This window comes from Dryas octopetala, chromosome 6 (assembly GCF_963921425.1).
Source record: "Dryas octopetala chromosome 6, drDryOcto1.1, whole genome shotgun sequence".
NCBI lineage: Eukaryota > Viridiplantae > Streptophyta > Magnoliopsida > Rosales > Rosaceae > Dryas > Dryas octopetala.
The window spans coordinates 11,557,743-11,578,731 of record NC_141371.1 but is presented as its reverse complement, the minus strand read 5'-3'; the positions used below and the strand labels follow the sequence as shown (position 1 = coordinate 11,578,731).

General features: G+C 36.8%; 1 protein-coding gene and 1 pseudogene across 2 annotated transcripts; one reads left to right on the top strand and one right to left on the bottom strand.

The window, feature by feature from the left end:
- Positions 1–1,267: 1,267 nt before the first annotated feature.
- LOC147282389 (glutamine--tRNA ligase-like) lies at positions 1,268–9,661 on the bottom strand (annotated as a pseudogene). Its single transcript, XR_015122824.1, has 21 exons — positions 9,521–9,661; positions 9,286–9,336; positions 8,730–8,801; positions 8,503–8,602; positions 8,169–8,264; positions 7,542–7,603; positions 7,294–7,396; positions 7,089–7,181; positions 6,585–6,737; positions 5,505–5,560; positions 4,861–4,953; positions 4,695–4,780; positions 4,159–4,357; positions 3,976–4,074; positions 3,217–3,378; positions 3,018–3,182; positions 2,843–2,938; positions 2,398–2,498; positions 2,050–2,310; positions 1,831–1,960; positions 1,268–1,484 (listed from the first exon to the last, which is right to left on the bottom strand). The product of XR_015122824.1 is annotated as a glutamine--tRNA ligase-like (transcript).
- A 2,339-nt stretch (positions 9,662–12,000) lies between these two features.
- Positions 12,001–13,382, top strand: LOC147282388 (uncharacterized). The gene is made up of 3 exons (XM_086248208.1): positions 12,001–12,065; positions 12,154–13,126; positions 13,209–13,382. The coding sequence occupies exons 1-3, from the start codon at positions 12,001–12,003 to the stop codon at positions 13,380–13,382; spliced, it is 1,212 nt and encodes a 403-aa protein (XP_086104334.1).
- Positions 13,383–20,989: the final 7,607 nt, after the last annotated feature.

The following is a 20,989-nucleotide window of genomic DNA, read 5'->3' as shown; positions in this document are numbered from 1 at the left end:
TGTATTATCGAAGAACATGACTTTTAGTTTTCAATTTTGGGTTACATATATAAAAAAAAAAGAGAGGTGAAAAAAAAAAAAAAAGTGTTAAAAATTAGAAAAGAAGTGAGAAAGAAATTTTTTTTTTTTAAAAGATGGGAGACAATATATAGGGGTGTTTTAGAAACCCAACAGTTCACTGTTTTCTTCCTTCTTCCGCAATCAATCTCTCAATTTCCTTCACTGTTTCTTTATATATTGCTAATGGAGACATAAATATATTATATATATATATATATCAGATTTCCAATTATCATTTTTTCTTTTTCTTTTTTTGTAAAAGATACAAAACTTTGTATTTGAGGAAGAGTAGTTTTGTTAAAGCAAATTCATTTCTCGTCTCATCACTTTGGTCATCCATCAAGGATAGGTATGAGTCATTTTTTTATTAAGTAATGCATCCTTGATGGAAGAAGTTGGCATTAGGATAAATTGTCCTGAGGATATCAGCCGAGGATCCTAGGCTGACATTTTCAATAATAATTCTATGCTTATATTATTAAAAACAATTTGGCAAAAAAATAATGAATTTAAGATTTAATATTTAAGATATATAGTTGAGAAGAGCGCTATAAAACGAACTTGTTAATAAGTTAATATAAAACTAATTACTCTTTTGGGTTCTCCACATGACTTATCTCATAATCAGAATCGTTACTTTTTTAGGACACACTTTAAAGATCATCAGTATAAAAAATCAATCAAATCGAAAATCATTTAATTATCAAACTGTGATCAAATACATAGACGAACATTATATTCAATAAAAACATATAAATAGTTGTTATTATAATTAAATAGCTAAATAATTTCCGATTTTAAAGATTTTTAACAAATATAATCATTAAAGTGAAGCATAAACGATTCGGATTATGAGATTTCACTATGTAGTAGGTCCAAAATAATAATTAGTTTTATATTAACTTGCTATGAACTTACTAACCAATTAACTTTAAAGTATTTTTTATAAATTTTAAAAAAAGATTATATAATTATCTAAAAATTACATAATTTTAAATATAGGCACGAGATCAATAACAAACAAATAGAGTATTCATTCTTTTGTAACAAAAAATTCAATGGTTAAACTCCTTTTTTCTTTTTCTTTTTCTCTAGATACGAATTCAATGAATTTGGTAACCACGCGGAAGCTCCAGCGTACACATCCTGAGAATTAGGATAACAATGCACAAGATCTGAAGTAGGATTGAATGTAAGCAATGGCCACTGTATATATGAATTCCTTTGTATAATTAGTTGAATATACACAAAACATTCAAAACATGTCAATTGTTGCTATAAAGATTACATTCCACACTTTCCACTCTATTCTGATTTTCATGGCAACCTACTACTCCCACCTTGTTTATAGCTATCTCGGAGCGTGACCGTGATGTTAAAGACTAGTTTTTCGGGGGTTGAATCCTTATCAACCACAAAATAGCCTGGAATTGCAAATATATACAATGTCAGACAACTTATATAGCAACACCTTGCAATATCTCCAAATTCAAGAAATGTGAATGCACAAGTTATATGGAGTCTAGCCACTTTTTCTATGCATCAACCCCTAGATGTTCAAGTTTCTAGTTAAATATAGACAGTTGTCAATAAGCTTAAAAGAATACCACGCTATCATGCTCTTATTCTTGAAAAACTTTCATAATCTATAAACTGATAAAATCCATTGATTTGATAGCTGGATTTTCCATGTATTATCTATAATCTCTCTCGTGCCAAGTGCGCCTATTTGTTTATTCTACACAAAGACAAGTCAATGCAGGAACACACCAAGCCTTTCAAACTGAAATGTGTCCCCAACACCAGCATTCTCGAGTGAGGGTACAGCATATGCATTGGGTATCACCACTTTAGATTCTGGGTTCAGATCAGCGAGCCAGTTATCAAGTTCAGCAGGATTCTGACACCCAAAAAAACAAAAAGAATAAATGAGATGCACAATTATTGTCTAAGAGAGAGAGATGTCTTAGAAAGAAAATGATGGCCAACCTCAGAAAGGAATAGTCTGTCAAACAATCTTACTTCCACCTTTAGTGGATCAACCCCTGGGGAAGTTCAGCAACCCAATGAAGCACCAGATCGAGTAGAGTTTTGCAATCATCTAAGAATAATCGTAATTCCAGCACAACGGATAGATCATAGACCTTTCGCTTTGTCTTCTTCTTGGGATCATACGCAGCCCGTATCTCAAGAACAGTTTCTTCATCATCAGCTAAAATGACATCCGTGCGCTTAATAGGAAATGCATATCTGCAACCGTGGGTATAAAGATAGTCACTGTGGAGACCACATCAGCTGAAGTCGATAGGCAAACAAAAAGTTGAAATCTACATGTACCTGAGTAGGACAGATTTACTAGGAGCAAGCCCATAGAAATCTTTTGAATCTTCAAGCCGAAAATCAGCATGATCAATGTAAACAACATTGGAAAAGGGGACCTGATGTCAAGGGCAAAAAAAAAAAAAAAAAAATTACATTGACAAATAAAGTATCAAAATCTTGGAGCAATATTTAATCAAGAATCAACAATCATATACCAGCTAAAATTAATAAAAGTGATGTTAATAAAAATAACAACAACAAAGTGATATTAGCAAATAACCAAAAACAAGAAAAATAAACAAAGTATAATCATTTGTCTAATCACATGGAACCAAATGTGGTTGGACTAACAGAAATTGCGAACATAAAATGTTAGGCAGTCATGGAAAATGTTCAAAATCTCATATCCTAGCATTGACCTCTACTCATATAATATGTGATCTGCAAAATTCAAGGTCACCTTGTAGAAGACAGATGCATCATCAGTCTGAGCATCAGGCCATTTGCTTGCTTTTAGATCAGTTGTAATGTCAGCTTCGGGGTTGGTAATGACCACCTTAGATCAGAAATGACCAGTCATATACACAGAAGGAAACAAAATACCAAGACAAAAACAATGCCAACAAGATACACACCTTGATGGGATGTAGCACAATCATCATGCGAGGAGCTGTTTTATTTAGTTCCTCCCTTATGTCATACTCGAGGCGACTCAGATGTATCATACTACAATCACTATAGCACAAGGAATCACGAGTCCATGTATGATAATGAATAAGCACAATAAAATGGGACATCTCCTATATCTTTAAAGCAGGATCAATACAAACACACACACACACACACATTCAAACCTTCTAGTGATTCCAATTCCTCTAACAAAGTGTTACTGACATTCAGTCATGAGTATTCCCATACATATGGTTGATAAATTCCAAGTGCATGCAATAACCAGTCGTATGAAGCACGATGTGTCTCAACTTCAAGTGTGCACAACTGCCATATTCATAAACAAGATGACTACAGAAATCAACATTGTTTTGGGGGGGGGAAGCTCAAAGGACAATTATATACCCTCCGACTCAAGACTCAACCATCAACATTTGCATAGTAATGAGTAATGAAAACGCACACACAGAGGGAGGGTGTAATACCCGGTCCTTGGGCTTTGAGTTTTGTTGTTCTTGTTGGTTTTGAGGAAAGGTCTAGAACCCTAATGGTAAATTTGCTCTTTTATTTGCTAATTCATTAGGATTAATAGTTAAAAAGGGCTGGCTACCTTTAGGGTGTGACAGAGGGAGGCAGATTCTACTATGCTACTAGATTTCAGAGATTTGAGAGGAGCTCACACTGCATAGAGAAGTAATGTGCAGGCTATATCTATATGAAACTTATAACTGGTGTGCTGTCAATGAGAATATGAGACTGAGCAACAAAAGCACTTGACATATCTAACGTATTCCAGAAATGAGCCACTGACATAAAGTATAGCTTCTTTTTCCCGTAAAATTAAAATATTACAGACAAGAAACCTAAAAGTGATGCTTTATATGCATGATACGAAGGAATATCAATCAAAGGTTGAAAACATACCGAATGTGTGACATTTTCAAGACTATCCACAATGCAGTGAGCATAATCATAACTTGGATAGATACACCACTTGTTTCCAGTATGTGGATGAGGAGTTTTCTGAAAAAAAGAAAATCAAACCATAATTATGACTGTGCCCATGAGCTTAAGTAATCAGAAGGATCATTTGAGGGACCCACTTGCCTTGATACGATATGCAATAAGGTCATACATATTAAAATTATCGCTCTGCATGTCCTGCTTCATTCTAAGTGTTGCTTTACCTTCGTCAATCAGGCTGTGTTTCATATCCTCAAAAAGTTTCAATGACTCTGCAATTGGCCTGACCCTCCAAGGGCTGTTCATTTTTTTCTCCCTGTAGTCCTTTACCTCATCAGGTGTCCAAACCAATATTAACAAAAGTAAGTATCTTTTGCAACCAATGTTGATTAGTTAATAAAACCAAAGTCAAGAACGCAAATAATGTGATCATCAAATTAGTATCTTTTGCAACCAATGTTGATTAGTTAATAAAAACCAAAGTCATGAACGCAAATAAAGTGATCATCAAATTAGTGAAAGCTGGGGGGTTAGCCAGCCATAAATATGAAAACGGAGCTACAAGCACACTAACAGAAAACAGGGGATTTGGAAACCATTTAGAGAACCAAATACTCAAAGCAAATAAAACAGGTTTAAAAAGTTTCAGAATCTATTTCAAATAACGTTTGAACAAAACCTGCTAATCAACATAGGCATGACCCCTTTGTATGAGCTCCACTGCTAAATCATACAGATCTTGGAAGTAATCACTAGTGTAAGTGATCTGCAGAAATCCCACAGATATAAGGTGAAAGTCTGAAAGATAAGGTGAAAACAGTATTGATGTGCCAACGAACTATTTACCTTGTAGGGTTCCCAACCCATCCACTTAACAATTTCCTGAATATGATCAATATATTCTTTTTTTTTTCAGCTTCCGGGTTTGTATCATCAAACCTAGCAACAGAAATTAGGAACCAATAAGTAAAAACAGTGGCTGACAGGAAATTTATTTTTCTCTCAAGTTAAAAAGCAATTAGAAAATTTGAAGGAAGATTATAAGCTTCTGCAACAATCATTAGTTGAAAATCATGTTACTGGAAAAATCATGATTAATAAACTACTGTAACGGTTGGATTGCTTATGCTATGTTAAAAGAGAATATCTTCTTGGCAATATGGTAATGCAAATGGTACATCATATGTCATTTTCCAGATTTGGCATCATACACTCCCAACAAAATGTTCAATCATGTTGCCTGGCAAATCATGATAACTGTATAACTAAAACAGTTGGAATATTTATGCTATACCATATTATATAAGAAGGAACTATCTTCTTTGGTAATATGATATGCAAATAGTATTTCATATGTCTTTTTACAGAAATGGCATTAAACTCATAACAAATTTATCAATTATATGTTTTCCGTGTTTACTCTTATTTTTCTCTTTCTGCAAAATGATAAATAAAATACAACAAAAAAGCTAACAAGGAGTGATTCTCACCTTAGGTAGCAGCCTCCACTTCTCCCTTTTGCCATACCAAAGTCAATAAACATTGCCTGATCAACAATTATGGTTATAATACGAGGAACAACCACAAACAAAGCAAACAGTGAATCTAGCCTAGAACAAGTCAATATATACATATACAAAGCCTTTTAGGTGCGGACGTGCTACCGAATGCTTGGTAAAGGGGCCAAGAGCTCGGTGAAACTTTTTTAAAACAGGCGATCGCTTCTTGCAGCGCTTGAAGCTGCTTCCTCCACCCGTTTTTGAGGGTAAAGGCCGACGAGTTCACCTCATACCCTCCTAGGTTATAGAATGGCCTTTGTGGAAGTGTTATTTTAGGGTTTAACTCTGAAATTTTGAGCTAGTGCTCGGTGTAGAAAATTTACACACTACTGTACGAACGTGTGAGCACTACCAAGATCATCTATGCAAAAACTTAGACATATTGGAAACCATTAAGATATTTAATTTTGATCAAATAAATAAACGAACAAAATGTTTTCGATAAACACTTGAAATGGTGACCATTTAATCAACGGTTAAATGGTAACTAAATTTCTGCAAGGACGATCCTTCAATGGAGACCAAAAAAATATATTGTTCCGATCATCGAAATACAATGTGGAGTGGGCCTCACAAAAAATCCGGGGAACCGTCAAAGGAATGGGGCTATATATATAGGCGCTATATGCAAAATTGCGTCGAGCGCTCGGTAGTGTATAATTTTTCTATCCTAAGCGATCGGACCTAGTTTGTCGGTATTTATGTTAGGATATAGGGGATCCAAAAATCTCAAAGTTAAACCTTAACATACCCCTCCACAAAGGCTATTCTATACCAATTCTATACCCTCGAGGGTACGGGGTGAACCTATCAACCTATATTCACAAAAACGGTCAAAGGATGCAGCGCTTGGCACTGCAAAAAACGATCGCCTGTTTAAAAAAACTTCATCAAGCTCTCAGCAGCGTTACCGAGCACTCGGTATAAGGTGCGAACGTTCGCACCTGAACGGCTTTGTATATATATACATATGTGTGTGTGTGTGTGTGTGTATATATATGTATATATTACCTTGGCATGACCTATATGAAGATATCCATTTGGTTCAGGGGGAAATCGGGTTAAAACTCTCCCTCCAGTCACTTTTAAGTGTTTCTCAAGAAGTTCCTTCGTATTGCTACATCTCATAATAGAACCATTACTAAAGAAAATTGAAGTATGCACCTGAAGATTGACAAGACAATAACAAAACTTCTAAATCAAAAGGTTACAATGCATATGTGATAATGTGCAAGGGTTAACTCACAACTCAATAACGAAAAAATTACAAAAAGTTAAAGGATTTACAAATATGTAGCGTTTGATCCTACCTTGAAGTATGATGTGGGAAATCACAAACAATTGTTGGTTGGTGAAAAGACCATACCCAAAATCATTAACCAACAATAAAATACAAGCTCAATTTAAGCAAATATAATAATACTTCTTTTTTAAGTTTTTGTCCATATCTAAGCATGTATAAAGAGCAAGTATGTTTTAATACAGGAAGAAGTCTAAAAATTGGGAATTATATACCTTAAAATTTTCCTCTGGTTTAGGGAATATCAACTATGGATTGAGTACTTCCTCAGATGGCTGTTTGGGAGTAGAAACAGCGATGGGTTTATCCTACAAGAGGAAGGGGAGGGAGAGGGGGCAATGGAAGAGAGACAGAGAGAGAGAAATCTTCAGTCATCTGTGGTAGGTTTCAGGACCCATAGTACATTACAAAAATGCTAACCTCTACTTTAGCAGGCTTCTCTTTTTTTCTTTTTAGGAACCTTTTCATCATCTGCTGCAGTCCTTTCACCAAGTAATTCACGCAATTTTGCATCAATGGATTGCTGTCACATAAAAATGCAAGGCAGACAGAAATGCAGTGAGAAAATTATTTAACAATTACTTGATAAAAAAAAGAGTTCAAAGGTTTGACCAAAGAAAAAAGAAAAGAAAAAAGAAACACGTTAAAAGGAAGTAAAATAAGATCACCTTGACAATTTTTGGATCAGCCCATGGATGCCTCTTCCTAACATGTGCAAATAGATCACCCACTAGAGACAAAACAATAAATTGTGAAGTTGAGTGGTTTCGATAGGGGGAGGGGGGGTAAAAGAAAAAAAATAGAAGAAGAATATATACCAACAAAGTGTTGGAAGAAAGTTGATTACAATGGAGTGACATGAATCAGACAACACAAACACAGATTGGTAAACAAGATCATAGGCAGTTCCAGAAGACTTTAGACTTTGTTGCATTGGCATACACAAGATCATATTGGGTACTTTCCCTCTCCCTTTCAGGACCAAGGATAAGTATGCAAGCACATGCATGTGACATGCCCAATTTCATAGAACTTAAAAGTAATTATGATGCTTAAAGAACCATGTGCCATCAGAGATTACTTACAATTATGCTATCTAAAGAAAGTTGCATTCTGGATATACATCATATATTTTTCCCCTTACATTGAATACCTTCCGAACCTAAGTGCGAAAACGCCTATGATAGCATAAATAATATACTTGCTCTGTTTGGATGTTTTTCTATGATACCGTAACTTCTTTTTTTTTTCTGTTGTGAATACGTGTGTAATTAGTAATTCCTTAAGGGACAAACCATTCGTTCGATAGCGCTGCTCCAAAATTTCATTCTTATTTTCTTTGAAAGCCTCAGTAACAGTCTGTTTTATTTCTTCTTCTGAAACTTCAACACCTGTTGCAAATGCAATAAGGTTATCAATGTCTATAATTCTAGAAAGGAAGCAGGAAACCTAACATGATACAATCAATTCAAACTGAGGAAGTGTTAGCTTTAATAAAATCATATGCAACTATCAGCAGAATTAATAAATGGCACCAGTAAGAACTTGCACTAAATGCCAGAAATAAAACACTACGTAACAATCCTATAGGCATTGAGCATTCAAAATATATGACCCATTTTATCGTACCAACTACACATGCTTCTTCAAATTCACTTGTTTTAAAATTCTCAGGCCCCGTGTTCGTAAAAAACGAAAAAGCTGCTTCCAACTGGGCAGGGGTTTTAATCTAAAAAATAAATAAACAAAATAAAACTGTGTAAGAATTTGAAGAAAAATCAATGGAATAATCAACTATAAGAATTATGAATACAATACACACTAAATTAAAACATTAAGATGGTATGCCCACAAACCTTGGATGATACAATGTATTGTGATAATGTTGGACGATGCACAAGGGCATTTGCTGGGTACTTTGTAGCAACCTGCCGCAGATAATATGGCACAAAGACACATGATTATTGAGAGTATTCGTTAAACTTTGCTTTAAACTTGAGTGAAAGAAATTCTTATTTCTCAAAGGCATTGTTTGCTTGAACTGAAAATAGAGCTTTTGAAGAAATTTTCTCTGCTGTTAAAGTAGATTTTAGAAACTTTCTGAGAATATTTTTCTTAATTGTGTTTTGGTCAAGAATTGAACTTTACATAAAGGCTAGATTAGTATCTTGTCCTTTGTTCAAGTAAAAAATTTAATGACAAAAACTAAGAAAATACTCATGTTTCTCAGAAAAGTTTCTTCAAACAAGAATTCAAAGAATTTGAATCCAGAAAAGTTCTTTATGGATCTATTTCCATTGCAAAACCCATGAAGCCAAAGTATACTCTAAAAGACTATAAATTACACTGATATTTACTGGATTAATATCTTAAGCAGATACGTTAAGAAATGGCTAAAAACTACTTAATTACCGTGTACAGGATATTCCCAACGGCTCGACTGCATCCATCAGTAACTGCGGCCTAAAAAAATCAGGAAAGGAGACAAACAAATCAACGCTGCTTATAAACAAGTAAATACGAAATTTCGGAATGATAGAAAAGTCCGTTTGGTTGATGAGAAAGCAGCAGGCAAATAAAGATAATATACAAGAAATTTGGTTGATTAGGTATCGAAATTTAAAACAAGAACTATTCTATTCAGTACCTCGTGAATAACAGCCGTGAGATTGGCTGTGACTTTGTTGTTGGCGATTGTGTTTTTGGCCGTTTTCTCCTCCAATCAGACCTTCAAGAAGAGCTCCAGGTTCTTCTCCTTCACCGAAAAGATGTCGTCCTTGGCCGGCATTTTCAAGAACAGCAAAGGACCTCTCTCTTTGGGAGTTCGGGGTAAGTGGTGCGAGCAGCGGGTTTTTTTTTGGCGGGGAAAAAAAAAAAACCTTGTGCGTTCAGCGGGTTAAGCTAAGTGAAAAGATAAAGAAACCCTAATAACTGGACCGGAGGTAAAAGAAGCGATAAATTGGAATCCACCGTAAGATTAATGAAATAAATACACAAGTACTGACTGTTACTGCTCTGCACCTTACTCGAAAGGGGGCGGCTATTCTGACCACCCTGTTCTACTTAGTTGACCACTCTAAATTTAATTTAGTAAAAGACATATATACCCTATAGCAAAATGACCATAAAGGACATCTAATATTTGGGATAAAATTTTTCTCCCAACACCCCATACCATCTTCAACCACCAGCTGAGGAGCACCATCATCTTCACCACCATCTTCAACCTTCCACCACCACCATCTTCAACCTTCATCTTCCACCTTCCACCACCACCATCATCAACCTTCCACCCTAGATATAGATTGTTGTTTTAAACAATCTCACCCGCTTGCTCCACCCACGTGTACCACCATCATCAAACAACACTCCACTCTCTTCTACCACCACCACCATCTTCAACCAACCCTAGACATAGATTGTTTTTGTAAACAAATTCATTGTATCCAAACCACCTACTTTTGACAAATTGACAATCAGAACGACAATTTAGAGTCATCAAATGAAGTAAGTTTGAGTTTTTTTTTAGTTTTTTTGAATTTTTTCGCGGCTGAAAAACTGTGAGTTCGTGTTTTTATTCGGTAAACCAGTACCGAAATATACATTATATTTCGGTGGATGGTCACCGAATAAATGTACATATTTCGGTAGGTATCCACCGTTTATAAATGTAATGTCAATTTTTTACACATTTGTTCGGTTGATGCCCGTCAAAAAATGGCAATACATTCGGTGGTTTGTCACTGAAGTTTATACCACCGTTCGGCAGATATCCACCGAATGAAAAACGTATAGTTTTTTAAATAGTTTTATTCGGTAGGTAGTTGTCGAACTATATTGGTATATTCGGTACTTAGCCACCGAATATATATGATTTATTCGGTGGGTTCCCGTCGAATACCGGTTCAAAGAAATGTGGATGTCCATTCTCGTTGAAGGCGGTGAACACTGGATGTGGTGATCAATGGGAGTTGGAGGTTGCATGTGGAGTGCATAACCATGTAGTTTCAGAGTATATTGAAGAGCATTCATTCGCAGGCAGATTAACTGAAGAAGAGAATTCATTGTTAGTGGCTTTGTCCAAGACTTTGGTGAAACCAAAAGATATATTGAAGACCATAAAAAGTAAGAATCCACAGAATACATCAATCATCAAGACAGTATACAATGCCAGGCAAAAACATAGGGTCATCGAGAGGGCCGGTAGATCAGAGATGCAAGTATTGCTAACTAAGCCGAGAGAACACAATTATGTTGAGTGGCATAGAAGTTCTGGTGATGTTGTGACTGACCTGTTTTGGACTCATCCTGAGAGTGTTGATATATTACGTGCATTTCCGCATGTCCTGATAATGGATTGCACTTATAAGACTAATAGGTACCGTTGGCCACTTTTTGAGATTGTGGGTGTGACTTCCACTAGCATGACATTCTCTGTTGCATTCGCTTATATATGTTCTGAGAATGAGGATAATTATACATGGGCTTTGGGTAGAGTACGGTCTTTATTGAATGATGACTGTCTTCCTAACGTGATTGTCACGGATCGGGAAGTAGCACTCATGTCTGCAATCCCTAAAGTGTTTCCTAGTGCCAGGCATTTATTGTGTAGATGGCACATTAGCAAAAATGTGTTGAAAAATTGCAGGAAGTTGTTTGGTACGGTTGACCATTGGGAGAAGTTTAATGGTGCCTGGAATTGTTTGGTTGGATCGGAGAGCGAGGATGCTTATGTGAGTCGTTTGCGTGACATGGAAACCAACTTTTGTTCATACGCCGGAGCTATTGAGTACATTAAGGATAGTTGGTTGATACCTTATAAGGAGAGGTTTGTGGCTGCATGGACAGATGCTTGTATGCACCTTGGTAACACCACTTCGAACAGGTAGTCTATTTTTGTTATCATTGACTTGTTATATGCTTAGACACACATACTAACTTCTTGTTACGAACAGGGCTGAAAGTGCACATTCAAGGTTAAAGAAGGAACTTGGCACTAGTCAGCTTAGTTTTGAGTTATCATGGCAGCATATTCATACATTGATAGAGTTGCAGCATACACACATTAAGGCATCATTTGAGAAAAGCCGTTGTTTTATCCAGCATAGTGTCAGGAAACATGAGGAGATGAAGGAATTGTTAGGCTATGTATCAGATACAGCATTGAATATAATTGGTTGTGAGATAAGGAGGTACCTTCACTAACTAACCTTCATTCTACGCATTAAACACTTATTTAGTTTGTACCAATAATTTATTCACTTCTTTCATATTGTACAGGGCTGAATGGATTGGAGGTGCTTTACCATGTGATTGCACCATTCGTCGGACACACGAGTTGCCATGTGCACATGAGATTTTGTCGTATAGACGACGTAACCGGCCTATTCCACTTGACTCCCTTCATCCTTATTGGAGAAAGTTGGATTACAATAGGGAACCGGAGGTCACAAAACCCTCAGATCCTCCAGTTAATGCCACAGTAGATAGACTAATAAAATGGATGGAAGAGCAAGATGCAGACACCCAGAAGCACATAAGTTTGAAGTTAGAAGAGCTTATGAATCCAAGTTCCACTACTCTTAGGGAACCACAAGTGAAGACCAAGACTAGGGGCCGCCCAAGTAAAGCTGAAACCTCTAATAGGCGTTTGCCATCCGCATTTGAGTACGTACTTTCCGGTTGTGACAGTCATTCACCCTCACCGTCCATTGGCAATGTTGGCTGTACCTCGCCAAAAAAGAAACTAAAAAAACGGGCCAACAAAGTGAAGACGAATTCGCCCATTCCATTTGCTCAGCCACATCGGTATATAGACCAGTTTCAACCCATCATGAGACCGTACATTTCTGGTGTAACCGACGTCTTACCAGATGGTAATTGTGGATATAGAGTTGTAGCTGCAGCTATGGGATTTGGAGTGGATGCTTGGCGAAAGGTACGCACAGACTTATCCAGGATACTGCTACATACACCGGCTTTGTTTGAGTCAGTTTTCCATGTGCGAGAGCGAGTTATGGAGTTTCAGAGGGTACTTGACTATTTTGATGACACCCCTGCACCCAGAGATCATTGGATGACCATGCCCGAGATGGGATATATTATCGCCACATGTTATGGTGTAACCGTGATCCATTTATGTAGATCGTTATGCCTAACATGTCTCCCACTATATGCACACTCAGAAGCACATCAGGACGTTGAGCTCCGTGAGATTTGCATTAGTTTTGTCAACGGTGATCATTTTGTACAGGTACGGCTATAGATTGTGTAATTGTAAATTTATAGTAGAAAAATTGTCATTGCTAAGTTATTCACTTAATTAATATGCGTAGGTACACTTGTCCCCGGGCCATCCTATGCCACCTATTTCAGATGATTGGCATAAATATGCCGACGCGTATGCCGCACGTGGTTGGTACATTGGATATCAAAATCGCCTTGAGGAGTTCAAGCGAATTAATGGTGACGTGCCTACGCCGGAAATTGTGTCTCTTGATAATGATTGAATTTCAACTGAATTAAATCTAGTGATTTGTTTTTAACCTTTATGGCGTACGTACCATGTATGTGAGATGATATTAACCTTTATTAGATATTGACTCATGCATAATATTATCATAATATGTGGTTATGACGTTTTTGTCCCTTTCAATCATAATATGTGGTGTTCCAATATTTGTTCGGATTGTTTTTATGCAATTTCTTACATTTATCTAAAATCAACTTGTCCATAATAGTACATGATATGATACCTACGAGTTATCATGCCACCATTTTCTTACATTTACCTAAAATCAACTTGTCCATAATCCATGTCTGCCAACCAATTATGATTCATGTCTATAAAATGACAGCCATATCAAAAAAACTTCTGAACATGAAAGCGAGTGATCACTGCTGAGTGCGGCGCTGGTATGTCATGGTGTTGCTCAAGTGTGTGCCCTCCAAGATATGTTACAGACTGTCAATCGCCCTGTAAAGGTGAAAGGGACGCCTTGTGGCCTCATCCTCGCCCAATGCCACAATAGGGCGAGTTGGGCGAGTGATATGCAACATACGGTCAACACAGTCCTGTAAGTAACAAAATCATATATAAGCAACAATTTATATACCCTGTCAAAATATAAGCCAATTTGAGCCTAAATAAACAATTACCACCAATTTCAAAATTTAAGCCTTTGGATCCATACCCTGCCAAATCCTGGTGCCACGGTCCTGTGGGGGTCAAATGCAGTCCGAAGTGCTGGATTTTGGATGTACGGATGAGATACATAATGGAACCACTGGAGGTAGCCGTCAACGGTGTCAGATGGAGCCTTCACTGGTACACTGCGACTATCTTCAGACAATAAGTGGTCCGGCCATCTCTCCCACGTACTATCAAAGTACTCGTAAAAGGGATTGTACGATTGTGCATAAGCACCTCGTCCACCACGCTGAGGAGCACGTGGTGCAGGGGGGATCGTTTGTACCCGTCCAAATTGCCTTAAGACTCTCTCCGGATAATACGGCTCCACAATGTCGAAACACTTGATCAATCCTGTGTAAAATGCCACATCTAGTAATGGATGTTGTTGTCTGCTGGATTTGTAGGGTTCCCATATAACCTGAAGAAAGAAAAAAAACAAAAATAAGTTAGTATCAAATAATTCATCCAAGAGCAACAAATGCAAAATTAAGTCTAATTTTTCATTATCACTATAAATATATACCTCATCCGCCTTCAAATCGTCAAGTTGTTGTCTCAGTTTCTGCACATCTTCACAAGTTGTCCTGGTATCCCTCCTCGGAGTCCATCGGAGCGCACGGGGGCTACTCTCTAAGTAGTTAATGTCATAGCCCGGACTAACAATATGGTGCATATGCTCATACACCCATGCCTCCAACAAGGTCATATATCCACACATTTGCTTAACCTTAGACCTAGAAGCAACACCTAACTGCCGATATAGGAAAGATAAGGCCCCTGCACCCCATGCATAATGGCTAGTGGTGTCGAGATTAGTAAGTAATCGTAGATACTGGACTTGTACCCTTGTGCCAGTCTTATCGGCAAAAAGGGTACATCTCAATAAGAACAATAAATAGGCTCTAGCAGCACACCTCACTAGCTCATCATCATCTGTATCACACACATGGCCAAACCTCGACCGTAACCACTCGAGACGCACATACTCACCAGAATAGTCATCCAACTCCGATGTGGCATCTGCCTCACTCACCCCTAAGTATGTTCTCAATAACAAATTTGATGTAATATGATCATGAGGGGGTGTAGAAAGTGATAAACCCACAACCGGAATTCCCAAAATGTTTGACACATCATCTAGTGTGATGGTCATCTCACCAAATGGCATATGGAAAGTATTAGTCTCAGGTTGCCACCTCTCAACAAAGGCTGAGACCACTACCTTATAAACAGTACAGTACGAGCATGACACCAGTGGTCCGAGCCCAGATCTAATCACATACCCCTTCACATTGTTATTATCATTTCTACTCCACAAGTCTCATGTTCGCAGCTTTGTTGTTTTGGACATGCATCTTAGGGGCTCACGTTCCTATTTTCAAAAACAAGCCACAAGTCAATTACAATATTGCAAACTATATAGTTATAAAATTTTAAATTATATAAGTCATTATGTATAATCTCTAATACCTCATTTTTCCAAATGGAGGCAGCAATGTGACTGTTGAAGCTCCTAAGCAATGACATATCAGTGGGACCTCCAGGGAAAGGCCCATCTGGATCATTGTTGTCATCTTCTATTACATTCTCTTCCGGCTGGACATCATCCCCCCTCTCTTCGTAAATTGTTTTGCCCGTCCTCCTACGCCTCTCTGAAGCTGTAGGACGTGTTCGATCTTCATTTGCAGCACCACCTCTAGAAGATCTACCTCTACAAGTTTCGCCTCGAGCAGATTTACCTCTAGATGCCCCTCTCTTATCCATACCTATATTCAAAAATTGAAATCATGTTTAGAATACAGAGAATATAAGTTATCATGAAATATAGAATAAGAGAAAAGTGTATGTAAAAATATTTTATATTCATGTCATTCGGCAGATGTCTACCGAAAATTTCAGATCTATTCGGTAGATGTCCACCGAAATATTAAGATCCATTCGACAGACACCCACCGAACATATATCAATGTTTCGACAGATGCCCGTCGAATGGAACCAGCAACAGTTAAATCAATATATTCATTCGACAGAGACCCACCGAATGACATTTGATTTTTCGGAGGATATCTACCGAATAAATGTAAATAATTCGGAACTGAACTACCGAATGAATTTGGAAACACATTTCCACCAAATTCTGTTCGGAAGTATACTGTCGAATTTTTTGAAATAATTCGACAGTATACTTCCGAACAAGTTAAGAAATTTCGGTACACTAGTACCGAATGAAATTCGAAATCAGATCCTATTTTGCAGACACCCACTTTCAAAATCTCATTCTAATTTCTTTAAAATATCACATATCTGTGTAATTGGAATGCCAAATATATATATTAATGCATTATACAACCCTAAACCCGAAAATTTCAGTGTTGACAGAGAGTGAGTAAGGGAGAGTAAGAGGGAGAAAGCAACCACCTGAAATTGCAGAGGAGGAATCGGCGGTGGAGGGGAGGACCGGCGACGGCGGGGAGGAACGGCGACGGCGGGGAGGACCGGCGACTGGTGGCGTGTAGGCGGGGGTGGGGTCTGCGGGTAGGCCAGGGGGTGGGGTCTGCGGGTAGGCAAGGGTGGGGTATACTGGTGGGGGTTTGTTTTGGGTGGGGTAGGTGGGTTTAGATAGTAAAAATGATGTATTTTGTGAAATTAGGGGTATTTCTGTCATTTTAGGGTGGTTAACTCAGTAGAAATTAAAAAAATTATACATGGGGGTGGTGAACTCAGCAAGGGTGGTCAACTCAGCACAAAATGGTGGTGTGCATAGCCCCCCTCTACTCGAAATCCTGTTGAAGAGTTTCATCCGTTGGCAACTCTAGTTCTGGGCTGTCAAAATCTGGTGGGCCTTGCTTGGTCTTGTCTAATCAAGCATGTTTATCGTGAGATGAATATGTTGGCTGATGGGGTTGCTGAGTTTGGTCTCTCTGTGGGCCCTGGTTTTCATTTTCTTGATTGTCCTCCTGCATTAGTGCATGATAGACTTTTTGAGGACCTAGCTGGTGTTGTCAGGCCTCGTTTTGTTTTGTAGTTTGTTGTCTCTGGGCCTTTGGCCCCCCCTTTTACCAAAAAATATAAATAAATAAATAAATACACAAGTAACTAGTAAGTAACCCAACAACTACGTTCTTTACTCAAGCAACAAACCCTATTTTTCATAGGAAAAATACAAAGGAAACTCCTCCTACTACCAAATCGATGTTAATCTCATTTATATATCCTAATTCTAAACCCTAAATTTTATTTATATATGTTACAACCTTATTTTTATACCCTAAACTAAATCAATTACAACATCATAATTTTACATCCATAAATAATAAAACAAATAAAATTAGCAAATTGATATTTTCAACGCATCAATACATAATATCGGCAAGTGAATTGGGCAAAATAATAATTAAAGTTACATTTAAGAAGTATTTGTGCGAATAAGCCAAAATTTTAAAAATCATTGACATTTATTAGAAAAAGAAAATTCACATTGACTATCATATAATATTGAAATTTTATTAATTTAAATGTAATTTTCTATTTCTTTATCCTAGTTTATGAGAAACAACAATTTTAATTAAGAGGGCTGTTATATACACATTATTTTTCAACTCATTATACATATCTCTCTCACTCACATTTATTCTATTACAATTCTAACCTAACCCAAATGCCATAAATGACACCCCCTTAGTTAATAACTTAGTACGATTATGTAGTCACCATACAAGGTGCTCTTTTTCTCTCTCTCTCTCTCTCTCTCTCTCTCTCTCTCTCTCTCTCTCTCTCTCTCTCTCTCTCTCTCTCTCTCTCTCTTTCTCCAACTTAATTTTCACGCTTTCTCTATACATGACCACGTCAGCATTTTTTGTATTTTTTATTTTTTTTTAATTCTCTAATTTTATATTTTCAATAAAAATCGCTCGGGAGTCTAAAAAATATTCCGAAAAATTATACGGACTCCTCTTGGGTAGCATTTACCTTCCTATGACCTCAATTTCAGGATTTGACTTTCAAAATTTTTAATCAAAATTCTAACAACCTCTAATAATTCTCCAAAAATTTTATTAACCTCGAATAATTCATAAATCCACCAAAAATTATCATTGTCCCAAAATCATTTAGAAAAAAATTTCGAGGTCTCATACTCAATTGATAGAGTCCGTACTTTTTTAATTGGAGATTGTTGAGATTAGTAGTTATGTTGCCAATGCTCTCCATTTATAAGATGATTATGTGTTACACAACTTTGGAACCTTCGATTTGGAGGCCGGCGTTTCATTCCGACAGGGAGGGTGCGAAGAAGGAGAAAGAGAAATAGAAAGAGAGAGAAGGAAAGAGAAAGAGAAAAAAAGGGGGAGGAAGAGGAGACGCTCTGTTGTGTCGACGATGAGGTTGACGAAGTCTGGCGACGAAGAGGGAGGCTGCAGACGGGGTAGGTCTCTGCACTTGGGTTTTTTTTTTTTTTTTTGTATAGTGTGAGTTTTTTTTTTTTTTTTGGTATAGTGTAGGTTTTTGGAAAAAATTAGGGTGTTTAATGAGAAAATATAAAATTAAAAAAGAAATAAGGGTGTGTAATGAGAAGAGAAATTGTGTGCAAATGACAGCCCCTTTTTTTTTTTTTTTGTTCTCTTTACTATTTCAGCTTTTTTATAAAGAGTTTATTCCAAGATATTAATTTTTGGATTTCAAGAGTTTAAACATATGAAAATTTCGAGAAAAATTTCAATTTGTTAGAAATTTAAACTAAAATAATTATAACTTTTAACAAAATTTTGACAATTTCGATTTAGTAATATTTCGAAACCTCAAAAAAATGGAAATTTCGAATAAATTTCATGGAAATTTGCTAAATTCGATTCCTTAGTCTATTCACAATTTCACAGTCGCTGATATTTCAGCCGATATTTTGGTGATTTTACCCATTTTTTCATCCTTGACCCATACTTCCACTGACCCGGCCCTCTCTCTCTCTCTCTCTCTCTCTCTCTCTCTCTCTCTCTCTCTGTAAAGAAGAAGACCCTATGTCGCCACGAGAAGGTCGGGGCTCTGGCTCCAGACGTTCCGCGTTTGATAGAGAACCCAGCTATCTTTCTTTCTCTGTGTATAATGTGCCGTATGAGTGTGAATCAAATTTGGGACTTGAATGGGTTTAAGGATTAATGCATTAGGAATGAGTTACTGCTTCAAAGTTGGGAGTATTGTCGAATTTTAAAATAAATTAAAACAAATAAAATAAAGTTGGAGTATTGTCGAATTTAATGCATTAGGAATTTTATTTGTATAACTAAAATAATTTATTAAAACAAATAATCACTTTTTTCTTTTGAGCAAATTGCATCAAACAAAAAAACAACAGGTTATTTTCCTTTCTCTTAGTGGAATAATTCATAAAATATACTAATTATAATTTGTTATTATATATTGTAATATATATAGTATTGGAGTTGCAATCATCATTGATTAAATGGAGGCCATATATCAATGATGAAGACCATGATGCAGTTGATGTGCATAAAACATAACACCCAAAAACCTCTCTTTCGCCCACAAACCTTAAGAAGTTGATTTCTACTCTCTTAGTTTTTTTTTTTGGTCGGACTCTCTTACTCTCTTACATAGTTACATGGAGGTATGGAGGAAGGTAAAGCTATTGCCCATGTGGCCCACGAACCCAAGAGATCGAGGGTTGCAGTGATGCAGCAAGGGAGAGGGAGGAAGAAAAATTTTCAATAATGATGCGGAATACTGTTACTGTTTGGTAATTTTATTTCTGAAAAATAAAAATAAAAATTTGTTTTATTTTTAAATAATGTACCACTTTTTATATTGGATTTAATATTTATAATCCGTTGAAATATGTAGGGTAAAAGTTAGAGAATTAATGATTTTGATATAACACAATTTACACTGCAAAATCTATAAAAGTCTATAAATTTTTAAACAGTAATGCTACACTTACCACATTTTTATACCACAATTTCATATCATCTTACATGGTATTCATACATTGGACACTAAAAATTAAAAAATAAAGCCTAAAGAAGAAAAAGGAAATACCCTTCCAGTAAAGTAATGACACATCAGGTGAGATACAAATGTGGGAAAAAAGATGTGGAACAACTAACATTAATGATTTTTAAATTCTATATAAGTCAATGACTTTTTGAATACTACATAACTTTTGTTGACTTTTTGAAAGTCATAATTGAATACTGTTCTACTTTTAAAGACTCTTTAAAAGTCTTGATTGAATACTACCAGACATTTATAGACTCTTTAATGTCTTTATTGAATACCACTAAGACTTCTTAACTCCTCAAAGGTCATTTAAAATCTTAATTGAATACACCTTCTAAAACTGATGTGTATAGTTCAAAAAGGGTGTGAAATGAAAAATTTAGAGGTGTGTATATAGATACTATGCTTTAGTAACCTAATACATGTTTGCTTTGGTATATTCATATTACAATGTTCATTTTGACCCCTTTGATCATATTAAATAGAGTGCTGCTATTTGCACACCCTTTTTTTTCTTTTTGCACACCCTTTTGTAAAAACACAATAAAAAATTAAAGGAAAAGACACACTCACCCTCACCCTCACCCAACACACCCCAACTCCATTTTTTCTCTTTTGCACACCCAATCAACAGACAAAAGAAAACACACACACCCAGCCACACACACCCCCCTTCATCTCCCTCACCCGACCACACCCACCCACCCACGCAGCCCTCTGTTTTTTTTTTCCTTCCAAGCCCGGCAGCCCCTTTCTCCTTTCCACTCGCCCAATCACCACCGCGCGCAGCACCACCTTCCTCGCAGCACCACCACCGCGCGCCACCACTAACCACCATCTTCCTTTCTCTCCGCATGCACCATCACCACATCACCCCCAAAACAGCCACCACAACCAGCCCGGAAGCCCCTCCTC